This window comes from Oratosquilla oratoria, chromosome 24 (genome assembly GCF_046742065.1).
Source record: "Oratosquilla oratoria isolate Oo_2021 chromosome 24, ASM4674206v1, whole genome shotgun sequence".
Classification (NCBI taxonomy): Eukaryota; Metazoa; Arthropoda; class Malacostraca; order Stomatopoda; family Squillidae; genus Oratosquilla; species Oratosquilla oratoria.
Window position 1 is genome coordinate 30737099 of NC_134800.1, and position 15000 is coordinate 30752098.

Consider the following 15000-nt stretch of genomic DNA (forward strand, 5'->3'; position numbering starts at 1 on the left):
TTATCATTATTATAACAATAATATTAATAATAATAATAATTATAATAATGATAATTATTATTATTATTGTTATTATTATTATCATATATATTAATACGATAGCTTGTGTGTTCGCGTGTGTGTTATTTATTTTGTGTGTCACGCAAAACTGAATGGTTGAAATAAGGCATGTTTGCTCCGTAGACTTTATTATTATTATTATTATTATTATTATTATTATTATTATTATTATTATTATTATTATTATTATTATTATTATTATTATTATTATTATTATTATTATCATTATAATTATTAATACGATAGCGTGTGTGTTCGCGTGTGTGTTATTTATTTTGTGTGTCACGCAAAACTGAATGGTTGAAATAAGGCATGTTTGTTCCGTAGACTTTATTATTATTATCATTATTATTATCATTATTATTATTATTATTATTATCATTATTATTATTATTATTATTATTATTATTATTATTATTATTATTATTATTATTATTATTATTATTATCATTATCATTATTATCATTATTATTATTATTATTATTATTATTATTATTATTATTATTATTATTATTATTATTATTATTATTATTATTATTATTATTATTATTACTATTGTTATCATTATTATTATCTATATAATAATACGATAGCGTGTGTGTTATTTATCTATTTTGTGTGTCACGCTTACATCAAAAGCAACGACCTTCCATGGTGTCGAAGTTCTCGAAGGTGCCGAAGTTCTCGAAGATGCCAAAGTTCTCGAAGGTGCCAAAGTTCTCGAACGTGCCGAAGTTCTCGAAGGTGTCGAGGTTCTCGAAGTTCTCGAAAGTGCCGAAATTGTCGAAGGTGCCGAAGTTCTCGAAGGTGCCGAAATTCTCGAAGGTGCCAAAGTTCTCGAAGGGGCCGAAGTTCGCGAAGGCGCCGAAGTTCTCGAAGGCGCCGAAGTTCTCGAAGTCGCCAAAGTTGTCGAAGGTGCCGAAGTTCACGAAGGTGCCGAAGTTCTCGAAGGTGCCGAAGTTCTCGAAGGGGCCGAAGTTCACGAAGGCGCCGAAATTGTCGAAGGCGCCGAAGTTCTCGAAGGTGCCGAAGTTCTCGAAGGTGCCGAAATTCTCGAAGATGCCAAAGTTCTCGAAGGGGCCGAAGTTCGCGAAGGCGCCGAAGTTCTCGAAGGCGCCGAAGTTCTCGAAGTCGCCGAAGTTGTCGAAGGTGCCGAAGTTGTCGAAGGTGCCGAAGTTCTCGAAGGTGCCGAAGTTCTCGAAGGTGCCGAAGCCCTCGAAGTTGCCGAAGTTCTCGAAAGTGCCGTAGTTCTCGATGCGAGGAGATATAATAATCCAACAAATGATGAAATTGCAGCAATATTTGTCGGTGATGATGGAGCACCTCCTGTCCAGCGTGACATTATAGTGTACCCTGAAGGACAACAGAGGGAGAGGATATCCTACCTCTCTTGACATCTTGATCCAATGATTTACCTCTATTCTTTCGTGTAATTTACACGGGTTCCGCTAGTATATATTAATACGATAGCGTGTGTGTTAGCGTGTGTGTTATTTATTTTGTGTGTCACGCAAAACTGAATGGTTGAAATAAGGCATGTTTGTTCCGTAGACTTTATATATATTAATACGATAACGTGTGTGTTATTTATTTATTTTGTGTGTCACGCAAAACTGAATGGTTGAAATAAGGCATGTTTGTTCCGTAGACTTTATTGTTATTATTATAATTATTAATTATTAATTATTAATTATTATTATTATTATTATTATTATTATTATTATTATTATTATTATTATTATTATCTATATAATAATACGATAGCGTGTGTGTTATTTATTTATTTTGTGTGTCACACTTACATCAAAAGCAACGACCTTCCATGGTGTCGAAGTTCTCGAAGCTGCCGAAGTTCTCGAAGGTGCCAAAGTTCTCGAAGGTGCCAAAGTTCTCGAACGTGCCGAAGTTCTCGAAGGTGTCAAGGTTCTCGAAGTTCTCGAAATTGCCGAAATTGTCGAAGGTGCCGAAGTTCTCGAAGGTGCCGAAATTCTCGAAGGTGCCAAAGTTCGCGAAGGGGCCAAAGTTCGCGAAGGCGCCGAAGTTCTCAAGGGCGCCGAAGTTCTCGAAGTCGTCGAAGTTGTCGAAGGTGCCGAAGTTCACGAAGGTGCCGAAGTTCTCGAAGGTGCCGAAGTTCTCGAAGGTGCCGAAGTTCTCGAAGGTGCCGAAGCTCTCGAAGGTGCCGAAGTTCTCGAAAGTGCCGAAGTTCTCGAAAGTGCCGAAGTTCTTGAAGGTCTGGAAGGTCTCGAACTTCTGGAAGGTCTCGAACTTCTGGAAGGTCTCGAACTTCTGGAAGGTCTCGAACTTCTGGAAGGTCTCGAACTTCTGGAAGGTCTCGAACTTCTGGAAGGTCTCGAAGATCAAATGAAAATGAAGAAAGAAAATATGGACAGCTCTATATAAATAAAACAAATGAAGCATTAAATCTGAGGTCAAATGCTAATCAAAATTCTAATTGCTTATATTCAGTTTTCGAAAAAATATCTCAAGCAATGGTCGATAATCTTTATGTAGGAGCATATAAAAACATGAGAACTGTCGAACTTGAAGAGCAACAGAGAGCTACATTACAAAATATCCTTCCCAGAAAAATAACCATGCAATTTATTGCGGGCCCTGATGCGAGGAGATATAATAATCCAACATATGTCGTCGAAATCGGAATTAGTCGATGGATCGAATTGAGGAAAAAGTCTGACGGTTATTAATTGTTCCTTATTTGTTTACCTTCAGTATGGACGAACGAAGAAGGCAGCGAAGAGAGGCAGCCAGGGAACGACAAAGAAGGAGACGGGAGCAGTTCAGAGAGGATGAAAGACAAGCCCAACGAAATAGAAACAGAGAACAAATGCGAAGAACGAGGAATCAAATGAGCGAAGAGGAGAGAAATGAATTTAATAATCGTAGTAGAGAACTAATGCAAAGAAGAATAAATCAAATGAATGAAGAAGAAAGATAATTGCATAACACTCAAGCAAGAAAACGGATGCGAGCAAGAATAAATGAAATGAATGAAGAAGAAAGAGGACTGCATAACACTCAAGCAAGAGAACGGATGCGAAAAAGAAGAGATGCAATGGATGAAGAAGAAAGACAATCGCAACGAAGCATCAACAGACAACAGATGAGAGTTAGAAGAAACAACATGACTGAAGAAGAACGACTGATGAACCTTGAAAATAGGAGAAATAGAAATAAAATACGGAGAAATAATGCAGATGGTGTCCAATTTATAAATCCTGATAGATTCTATATTGGGCCAATGAATGAAGAAGAAAGAGAACTGCATAACACTCAAGCAAGAGAACGGATGCGAAAAAGAAGAGATGCAATGGATGAAGAAGAAAGACAATCGCAACGAAGCATCAACAGACAACAGATGAGAGTTAGAAGAAACAACATGATTGAAGAAGAACGACTGATGAACCTTGAAAATAGGAGAAATAGAAATAAAATACGGAGAAATAATGCAGATGGTGTCCAATTTATAAATCCTGATAGATTCTATATTGGGCCAATGAATGTTATTTGTGAACACTGCCAGGCTCTCCGATTTCAGGGAGAGCCTCTGAATTGTTGTCATAATGGAAAAGTATCACTTGAGCCCCTCCAAGAATATCCGGTCATTCTAAGGAAATTGTTTGAAGGAAATGACAGGGATTCAAGCAACTTTAGAAACAACATTAGGAATTATAACTCCTCCTTTGCCTTTGCTTCCTTCGGCGCTGAAGTGAAGCCACCTCCAGGACATGGTCCATATTGTTTTCGATTGCAAGGACAAATATATCATTATGCAACAAATTTACATCCAAATGAAAATGAAGAAAGAAAATATGGACAGCTCTATATAATTGAAACAAATGAAGCATTAAATCTGAGGTCAAATGCTAATCAAAAATATCTCAAGCAATGGTCGATAATCCTTATGTAGGGGCATATAAAAACATGAGAACTGTCGAACTTGAAGAGCAACAGAGAGCTACATTACAAAATATCTATCCCAGAAAAATAACCATGCAATTTATTGCCGGCCCTGATGCGAGGAGATATAATAATCCAACAAATGATGAAATTGCAGCAATATTTGTCGGTGATGATGGAGCACCTCCTGTCCAGCGTGACATTATAGTGTACCCTGAAGGACAACAGAGGGAGAGGATATCCTACCTCTCTTGCCATCTTGATGCAATGATTTACCCTCTTCTCTTTCCTCATGGTGAATTCGGATGGCATATAAACGTTCCTCATGTAGAAAATAGGCAAACTAGAGTTCGTAACAAGGTTACTATGCAGGAATTTTATGCATATCGTCTAGCTATAAGAGGTGGCTTCAGTCCAATACACAGTGGTGGAAAACTATTTCAGCAATATATAGTTGATGCTTATGTTAAAGTAGAGGGTTGTCGTTTGAAATTCATTGCAGAAAATCAAGCACAACTAAGAGTTGTAATGTATTCAGGTTTGATGGATCACCTTGCAAGAAATAATGAAAATGAAGATCCTGGAGTACCTGTCATTTTGCCATCATCCTTCACAGGGAGCCCACGAAATATGCAACAATGCTATCAAGATGCAATGGCAATAGTTTGCAAGTATGGAAGGCCTGATTTATTTATAACATATACTTGCAATCCAAAATGTCGAGAAGTAACTGAAAACTTACAGCCTCATGAAACTGCACAGAACAGACCTGATTTGTTGGCACGAGTTTTCAAACAACATCTCAATGAATTAATGATTGACATAAAGGACAGACATGTACTTGGGGTACCTATTGCTGCGATACATGTTATTGAATTTCAGAAAAGAGGTCTCCCGCATTGTCACATGCTAATCATGCTGCGTGAAGAAGATAAAATTAGAACTAAAGAACAAATTGATAATATTGTTTCAGCTGAATTACCATCAGAACATGATCCAGAATTGAGAGAATTAGTGAAAAAACTCATGATTCATGGACTCTGCGGTACATTTAATCCCAATTCAATCTGTATGGTAGAGGGAGAGTGTCAAAAGAAATTTCCTATGCCGTATCAGGAGGAGACTATAACAAATATTTCTGGATATCCTCTTTACAGACGCAGAAATAATGGAGATTCTGTTAGAGTGGGCGTCCATGAGGTTGACTGCAGGTTTGTAGTACCATATAATAAATATTTACTCAGAAAATATGGTGCTCACAATAATGTAGAAGTGTGTATATCGGTAAAAAGTGTGAAATATCTTTTCAAATATGTCTATAAAGGACATGATTGCGCAATGATAGAAATGAATATGAACAACAATCAAACTAATGAAAATGAATATAATGAAACTAAGCAATATATTTCGTGCAGATAAGTATCTCCGCCTGAAGCATTTTGGCGTTTGTCAGAATATAAAATGTATGGACAGTCGCACACAGTTTACCGACTGGCACTCCATTTGCCTGACCAGCAACAAGTTTATTATAAGCCGGGCGAACAAAGACAGGCTGCTGCCCGTGCAGAAGGACGAGACACGCAATTAACTGCATGGTTCAAACTTAACCAAAGTGACGTGGATGCAAGAGCCCACCTTTATACTGATATCCCTGAATATTATGTATTTAATAACCAAAGCAACACTTGGACCAGAAGACAACGTCACCGCCAGATTGTAACGAGAATGTACTCTGCCAGTCCTAGAAATGCTGAGAAATTCCTTTTAAGGATGCTTCTTCTTCATGTACCAGGTGCAACTTCTTTTGATGACTTGAAAACTGTAGGAGGTGAACAGTTGCCGACCTTTAAGGATGCCTGTATTCGATTGCAACTGCTTGAAGATGACAACGATCTAGAAATGGCTTTGAGTGAGGCAGCTATATATCAAATGCCACGACAGCTTCTTAACATGTTTGCAATGATTTGTTTATTCAATACACCACAAAATGCCTTACAATTATGGAATGATAACAAACACCTTATGATAGAGGACCTTTTATGCCAATATGATAATAATGTTGCAGAAAATATCGCTCTGCACCACATAAACATGATTTTGAATGAAAACGGCATGAATTGTGCAATGCTTGGTCTGCCAGAACCAATCAGTGAGCCTCCTGCCATTCAACATATGGAAGAAATTCAAGAAGTCAATCCTGAAGTACTAAATATTGAGGAAAGATATGTATTTAATAGTGTCATTAACGCTGTAAGTGAAATAGATAGAGGATTAGAAACCAACCACCGACTGTTTTACTTGGATGCACCTGGCGGCTCTGGCAAAACTTTTCTATTCAATATGATTCATGATTACCTGGTGGCTCAAAATGTGGCTGTTAGTACTTCTGCTTGGACAGGTATTGCAGCAACACTATTGAAAAATGGAAAAACTCTTCACAGTATCTTCAAACTTCCTGTTCCTTTGACTGAGACAATTACCTGCAATATTCCGCCTAATTCTGATCAAGCAAATATTCTCAGGCAGGTGAAAGTCTTCATTATTGATGAGGCGTCGATGATCCCTCGATATGCATTGAATGCTATTGATAATTGTTTACAAGATATTATGAATAATAATAGCATATTTGGTGGTAAAGTCATCATATTAGGAGGAGACTTCAGGCAAGTTCTGCCTGTGATTCCTAGAGCTCCACCTGCTGCAGTATTGGATGTATGCCTAAAGAAGTCTCCAATGTGGCACAATTTTCATCAACTTAAACTCTCTCAGAATATGAGGACTAATGAAAACGAACAAGTTTTCTCACAATGGCTCTTACAAATTGGAAATGGTCGAGTGCAGAGTTCACTTGATAACGTTTCTGATGATACGATCGATATCCCAGAACAATGTGTATGCACTAACTCTTTAGTATCAGACATATTTGATAATTGCACCCAAGACGAAATGAAAAGTAGAGTTATTTTGTCACCAAAAAATGTAGATTGCTTGAAAGTTAATGAAGATATTCTACGAAAACTACCAACTGAGAGCAAAACATATCTAAGTATAGATTCAGTATCATCAGACAATGAAATAGAAGCCAATAATTATCCAATCGAATTCATAAATTCACTTACGCCTTCGGGAATGCCTCCTCATCGTCTCAATCTTAAAGTTGGATCTATTATTGTGCTGCTTCGAAACCTGTCAATAAAGCAAGGACTATGTAATGGAACGCGTTTAGAAGTATTGGAGCTTCATAACCACAGTATTCTAGCTTCAGTCATGAGTGGATCTCATGCTCAGGAGCGAGTTTTAATTCCAAGAATTAAACTTAATCCCAGTGACGTAAATATTCCATTTGTTCTGCACAGGACTCAATTTCCCGTCCGCCTATCATATTCAATGACCAAGCTCAAGGACAGACTTTCGATAAGGTTGGGATCTACCTACCACAACCTTGCTTTACTCATGGACAACTTTATGCAGCCTTCTCAAGAGCAAGGTCTATGAACAGTGTAAGAGTGAAAATGTGTCCTCAGAATGATTCTACTCATGGCCAGAGAAGAGGAACTACCTTCACAAGAAATATTGTATATAAAGAAGTTTTGTAAATTGTTTCATGTATTGCTCATTTTTTCAAATCTTATCACATTTTATTCAAACATGTATAGGTTAGGAACAAGATAATTAGTATTGAAAATATAATTTCGTGTAATTTACACGGGTGCCGAAGTTCTCGAAGTTCCCTCCCAGAAAAATAACCATGCAATTTATTGCCGGCCCTGATGCGAGGAGATATAATAATCCAACAAATGATGAAATTGCAGCAATATTTGTCGGTGATGATGGAGCACCTCCTGTCCAGCGTGACATTATAGTGTACCCTGAAGGACAACAGAAGGAGAGAATATCCTACCTCTCTTGCCATCTTGATGCAATGATTTACCCTCTTCTCTTTCGTGTAATTTACACGGGTTCCGCTAGTTGTTATTATTATTATTATTATTATTATTATTATTATTATTATTATTATTATTATTATTATTATTATTATTATTATTATTATTATTATTATTATTATCATTATTATTATTATTATTATTATTATTATTATTATTATTATTATTATTATTGTTATTATTATTATAATTATTATTATCATTATTATTACAACAATGATAAACCATATGAAGAATTTCCCACACACCCCAACCTAACCTAATCTTATCTATCATAATCTGGTTTGTTATTTCCAGACATATCCTTGGCATATTTCGTCCAATTCATGTTATCATTACAAGTAGCAGAACACTTCAGGTGATTTCTTCGCCGTCTGCTGTGGTTCTGCAATCAAGTGAAGAATCCCCACCTAAACTTTGCTCATTTAAAGACCCCCACCCCACCCCGACAGGTCTGAAGTAAGAAGATTTTTCACATGATCCATGATAATAATACATACATACATACATATACCAAAGGTTTTTCCCCCCTTACACGGGAGGTAGCCAAAAAGAAAAAGGCAGAGAAACCACTCCCACCCATTCCATCCTCTACATACTCCCTTCCCCTCCACCCTCTTCCCTCCCTCACATCTTGGCACCTCCTGGATAACGGGTCATCCCTGCATCCAGTCCACTGCCCTGGATCAGAAACAGTGGACAGGATGCAGCAATAACACAGAAACGTCACTAGATCCTGTGAACGCATGACTGGCACGGACCATTGAAAGGATTGAGGTCCGAGCAGGGTACGAGGAAAAAAAAAAAAAATAAAAAAAAAAAAATATATATATATATATATATATATATATATATGTGTGTGTGTGTGTGTGTGTGTGTGTGTGTGTGTGTGTGTGTGTGTGTGTGTGTGTGTGTGTATTATATATATATATATATATATATATATATATATATATGTGTGTGTGTGTGCATGTATGTGTGTGTGTGTATTCACCTCGGATCTGCTGCAGTCTCTGTCGAGACAGCCAGACACCACCCTACGGCAGTGAGCTCAGAGCTCATTATTTGCCGATCTCTGGGTAGGTCTGAGACCACTCACACCACACACCGGGACAGCAAGGTCACAACTCCTTGACTAACGTCCCGTACCTACTCACTGCTAGGTGAACAGGGGTTACACGTGAAAGGAGACAAACCCAACTTATCTCCGCCCGGCCGGGGAATCAAACCCCGGTTCTCTGGCTTGTGAGGCCAGTGCTTTACCAATCCGCCACCAGCCGTGTGTAAGTGTGAGTGTGTGTGTGTATTATCCCAGACATATTACCATGCTGTAGAAAAAGTTCGTTCTTTTCGGGGAAAAAATGATTAGGTGTCACACACACACACACACACACACACACACACACACACACACACACACACACACACACACACACACACACACACACACACACACACACACACACACACACACACACACAAATGCATCCCATGAGCGTGAAACGCACAATCTAATCTAACGCGTACATTGTACGTCACCCTCAGCGCCTCCTGCAAGGAAGCATACACGCAGTTACGATGCCTATGTAACAAATCAGTCGAAGCGTTATATTATGACATTGTCTGCAAGGTGCACACTATATACCCAATATTGTGCATACTCTCATTTTTATCATGTATAATGCGTGAAAATATAGTTAAAATATGGGATTGTGTACACTTATTCCATATTTCAATTATAAAAAAGTGTTATCCATTACAACAGCGAATCATCGGTTACCTACGGGAGAAACGTTTGATGTTGGCTTACAGAATTAACCCATGTCCCACAGATGCGCCGTTGATAACTAATGGTGCTAACTTACATTTCATATTAAATTCATGTTAACGTTCAGAGATTGGTACTAGATCACAACTAGTTAAATTACTGGGTGGTATGTATGGGTATTTTAAAGTTTGGCGAACATGATACACGCTAACTCGAGCTAAAATTCGTTATCTTTCAATTAAATTATTCCATTTCCCGGCCATGTCGACGTCCAGTCGATGTTGTAGGCAGTGTAGGGAGAGTTTACCACTTACTTAAAGCAGCGCTGTAGATACTTGCATTTGTAATGTCCAAATATTTCCTCTACATCAACATTGTATTAGGCAATAGAAGTTCCTTCTCGGTTAAATTTTTTTTGGGATAACCCCACTCGCTACCTTGTGATTGTGACACCGGGAATGACGTCATAGCTTCGTACAAGTATGATTGACTGAATGTTATCAAATCACAAGAACGTGTGGCGACGCGCCAGTGGTCCAAACCAGACTGGCCGTAACACCTTTTTTTTATTATTATTGCAAGTATATACAAAAGAAAACTTGCGCAGGTCACAACCCGCTTCCTCCTAGGAAGTCTGAAGGACTTTTACAATAAATTGCAGTACTAAGAATGTATGGTGTCAGCCATCTCTCCGGTGCTCTTCTGCCTCCCGGTCTGATGTGTGTCTTGCCTCAGTCCATGCCCTCCGGGATCCCAGGTAAGGATGGCCAGTCGTCCTTGCTGTAAAGAAAAAAAGTCATGGTGAGCGGATATGCTTTGTGGTATATAGGTCATATACTCAGTGTATATTCATCAAGGAAAGTGAGAGAAAAAATAAAGTATGGGGGACATTATCTAGGAGGTGACACTTCCATTAGGCGCCGAAGCCGGTATGGGTTGAGCGCGCCCAACAGCCTCCTCACTAGACCCTCCGGTGAAGTGGCGGGACCCGCTCGAAGAAATCCAGACGCTGGACAGGTAGCCAGGTAGTGGACCAGCGTATTGGCCCCCACCGCGCCGCAGTGTTGGCAGTCCTCTTGGCGTCCCACAATCTCCCAGAAACACCGATACCCTAGCCGAAGGCGATGTAGGACCACTTCTTGCGCCCTGGAGAGGCGCATTCCCGTGGCAAACTTCTCATAGTTGGAATTCCTTGTGTACCACAGGGCTGACGGCATCATAGGCGCCACCAGCTTGTGCTTCTCTACCTCTCGCCGGGTCAGTGTTCTTGCAGCAATGGTCAAGATGTCTGCCCGACTCGGGAGCACACCAATACCGCCGTCCATATGGTGACTGGCCTCTGCCTTCCTTGCCTCACTGTCTCCTTCTTCGTTCCCCAGCAGGCCGATGTGTCCGGAAATCCAGTTAAGGACGACTAACCGTCCTTGCTCATGAAGGGACCTTATCTGAGACAGCAAAGATGTCATTAGTTGCACAAACTGCACTCTATTAAGTTTCTTACTATTATGTTGTTGTAATAAATGGCATGTGTATTACCCTAATAAACAGTGCAATTTAAGAAAGGTAAGGTAACATTTTTCCTTACCTTTCTTAGGTTGCACTATCCTACGTCATAATAACAGCCTTAAATTTAAAGTATATCGAAAACCAACCAATGTAAGCTCATATATTCATTATTATTATTCTCATCCAAATAGTGTTAAACGTTCAGTTTTCTCTTCTATGTTTCTTAGAGCTTTCCGTATCTGTAGTCCTGAATTTATTGATGACGAAATCAGAAATGTTTTTAACATTGGGCTAAAATTAAAATACCCTAAACAATTCCTTGATATTGCTTACAATTTTGCAAGGAAATAATTTTTAACTTCCCAACCAAAATCATCTTTTAGTTATCATAATGTTTTAATTTTGCCATTTCAAGAAAATTTGTTAAGTGCCACAGAATTATTAAAAAGATTTAACGTAAAGGTAGTTTTTAAGAATAATAGTACAGTAAAACATATGCTCATCAACAATAGTATTGAAGTTAAAAAAGGATGCATTTATAAAATTCCTTGCAAAACGTGTAATCAATTTTACATAGGTCAAACTGCCAAACCCTTAAGCATCAGAATTGAACAACATAAGAAAAATGTTAGGGATGGCAATAACTCTAGTGGAATCTTCAAACATGTTGAATTAAATAACCATCCTGTTGATTGGGGTAATGCCCATGCCATCTATTACACAAACAACATAATAGTAAGAAATTTAATATAGTGCAGTTTGATCCATACCACCAGTGATCAAAATATTAACTTACACAAAAGCTTATATAAACTTGACAATTTTATCTGGCAAAAAATAAGCAAAAGAATAACAGGTAAAATGTAACACTGCGAGTGTGACCTAATGTCGGCCCTCCCTCATTAGTGGGACAAATTGACCCTTGCGACCTGACCTACCGCTACCAGGGGGTAAATGTCCTCTACTCTTATGTAATCATAAACTATGTATTTCTGTTCAACTATGTACTTTTTCCACTAAAGATGTAATATACGAAAGCGGTCTGCTTCGTTAGTTTCTTTTTTTCCAAGTGGTCTACTTTGCATAAGTGAACACCCGTACCCGTGTTCTTATTAGCATATATGTATATATTTATAAATATATATATATATATACAAATATTTATATATATATATATATATATATATATATATATATATATGCTTAAAAGTGGCAGTTTGCCGACAAGATTGACGAGATAAACACCATATGAGGACGGAGAGTTTATTTGTACGACGTTTCGCTTATTACAGCTTTTTCAAGTACAAGTTGAGATACAAATGCTTGAGATTAAATAAGGGGAAAGGAGGGAACGGGGAGAGAAAAGGGGGGGGGAAGGAAGAGGAGGAGGAGGAGGAGGAGGAGGAGGAGAAGGGGGGGATTGGACACTGGGAAAGGATGAGAATGCTGGCCCAAACGTCCGAAGGCGAAATGTCCAACAAAGGATGGTTTAAATATTTAATATTTTGCTGGCCATGGGTATTTCCCTAATACCCATGGCCAGAAAAATATTAAATATTTAAACCACCCTTTGTGGACATTTCGACCACGGATGTTTGGGCCAGCATTCTCATCCTTTCCCAGTGTCCAATCCCCCCCCCTTCTCCTCCTCCTCCTCCTCTTCCTTCCCCCCCTTTTCTCTCCCCGTTCCCTCCTTTCCCCTTATTTAATCTCAAGCATTTGTATCTCAACTTGTACTTGAAAAAGCTGTAATAAGCGAAACGTCGTACAAATAAAGGCTCCGTCCTCATATGGTGTTTATCTCGTCAATATATATATATATATATATATATATTTACCTAGTTGTATTTACCTAGTTGTATTTTGCGGGAAGGGGAGCTATGCTCGTGTTGTCCCGCCTTTGTATCTTGCAGTGTCTAGTTTGTTTTTAAACTCATGAATGGTTTTTGCGCATACTATTCCATTGTCCAGTTTGTTCCAAGTGTCCAAAACTCTATGAGGAAAACTGTTTTTCTTCAGTTCTCTTCTATAGCTATGTTTTTTTATTTTCTTTCCATGTCCTCTTGTGTTTCTTTTGTCCCAGTTAAGTAAGTTCTCACTATCGAGTACCTCTGTGCCTTTCATGATTCTGTAGATGGTCAATAGGTCACCTCTCTCTCTTCTTTGCTCCAGTGTCGGTAACTCCAGTTTAGCCAATCTCTCTTCGTATGATAGGTTTGCAAGTGCAGGTGCCATTTTTGTAGCTGCTCTTTGGATTCTTTCTATTTTCTTTATATTCTTTTTGGTACTGGGGGACCACAATGTCGCTGCATACTCTAATCTAGGCCTTATCAATGTAACCAATATTTTTTTCATCATGTCTTCGTCCAAGTATGTAAACGCCACTTTTATTGATCTTAGCAAGTTGTAAGTCTCCCCGACAATTTTGTTAATCTGTATATCGTAGGACAAGTCGTTCGTGATAATTACTCCCAAATCTTTTTCGGATCCTACTTTCTTTACTTCTTTGGTTCCAATTGTATATTTTCCTGATATTCTGTTTTTGCTTTATCCAAACTCCATTATGCTACACTTCTTAGTATTAAAGTCCACTTCCCATTTCTGACTCCAGTTCCATACCCTATTTAGGTCTTCTTGCAGTGCTTCACAGTCCTCATCAGTTTCTATTTTCCTTAGCAGTTTGGCGTCATCGGCAAAGAAGCTCATGTAGCAGTTCACGTCCTCGTCCATGTCATTCATATAGATAGCAAACATTATTGGTGCCAGCACAGATCCTTGCGGTACTCCACTGATCACCTCTTTCCAGTCTGAATATTTTTCTCTGAGCACTACTCTCATCTTTCTACCAGTCAGAAAGTCCTCTATCCATTTTAGTAGGTTTCCCTGTATTCCTCCTATGTGTTCCAGTTTTTTTAGTAGTTTTCTGTGTGGTACTTTGTCAAAGGCTTTTTGCAAGTCTAGGAATGCACAATCAGCCCATCCATTTCTTTCTTGCACTATGTCTATTAGTCTTGAGTAAAAGCATATTAAGTTTGTGGAGCATGATCTTCCTTGTCTGAATCCGAATTGTCTTGGGTTTAATATGTCATTGTCTTCCAGATGTTTTACCCATCTATTCTTGATTATTTTCTCACAAATTTTGGCAATGGTGCTTGTTAGTGATACTGGCCTATAGTTGGTGGGTTCTTCTTTGTTTCCTCCTTTGTGTATTGGTACAATGTTAGCGTTTTTCCAGTCCTCGGGTATCTTTCCTTCTTTGAGTGAGCTGTTTATTAAGATGTGTATTTTGTCTGTTAGTTCTTCTTTGCACTCCTTTAGAATCCAATTTGCAATACCGTCCGGGCCATGTGATTTTCTGACATCCAGCCTTGATAAATGTTCTGATATTTCCTTTAGTGATGCTGTAAACTCATTCATGAGGGGAGATTTCTTGTTTTTGTCTATGTCACAATTTGGTATTTTCTCTCTGGTGAAAACAGATTTAAAGTGATTGTTCATGACTTCGGCCATCTCTAAATCTTCTGTGTATTCTATGTTTCCTTGGCATAGTTTCACCAATTCCTCTTTGTTTTTAAGTTTACCATTCACATACCGATAGAATAGTTTGGGTTGCTCTTTGCATTTGTCTATAATATCCTTCTCATGGTTCCTTTTCTCCTCTCTTCTCACATTAACATACTCATTTCTATAGTTAACATAAATTTGCCATTTGCTTTGTTTTTTGTCTTTTCTCCACTTTTTCCAAGCTTTGTCCCTTCTGTCTTTTGCCTCACTGCATCTTTTGTTGAACCAACATTTAATGTA

At 38.4% G+C, this 15000-nt stretch overlaps 1 protein-coding gene across 1 annotated transcript; it reads left to right on the forward strand.

The window, feature by feature from the left end:
- Positions 1–4344: 4344 nt before the first annotated feature.
- Positions 4345–10476, forward strand: LOC143038309 (uncharacterized). Its single transcript, XM_076207330.1, has 5 exons — positions 4345–5023; positions 5136–5189; positions 5432–6504; positions 6748–7308; positions 10426–10476. The coding sequence occupies exons 1-5, from the start codon at positions 4345–4347 to the stop codon at positions 10474–10476; spliced, it is 2418 nt and encodes an 805-aa protein (XP_076063445.1).
- Positions 10477–15000: the final 4524 nt, after the last annotated feature.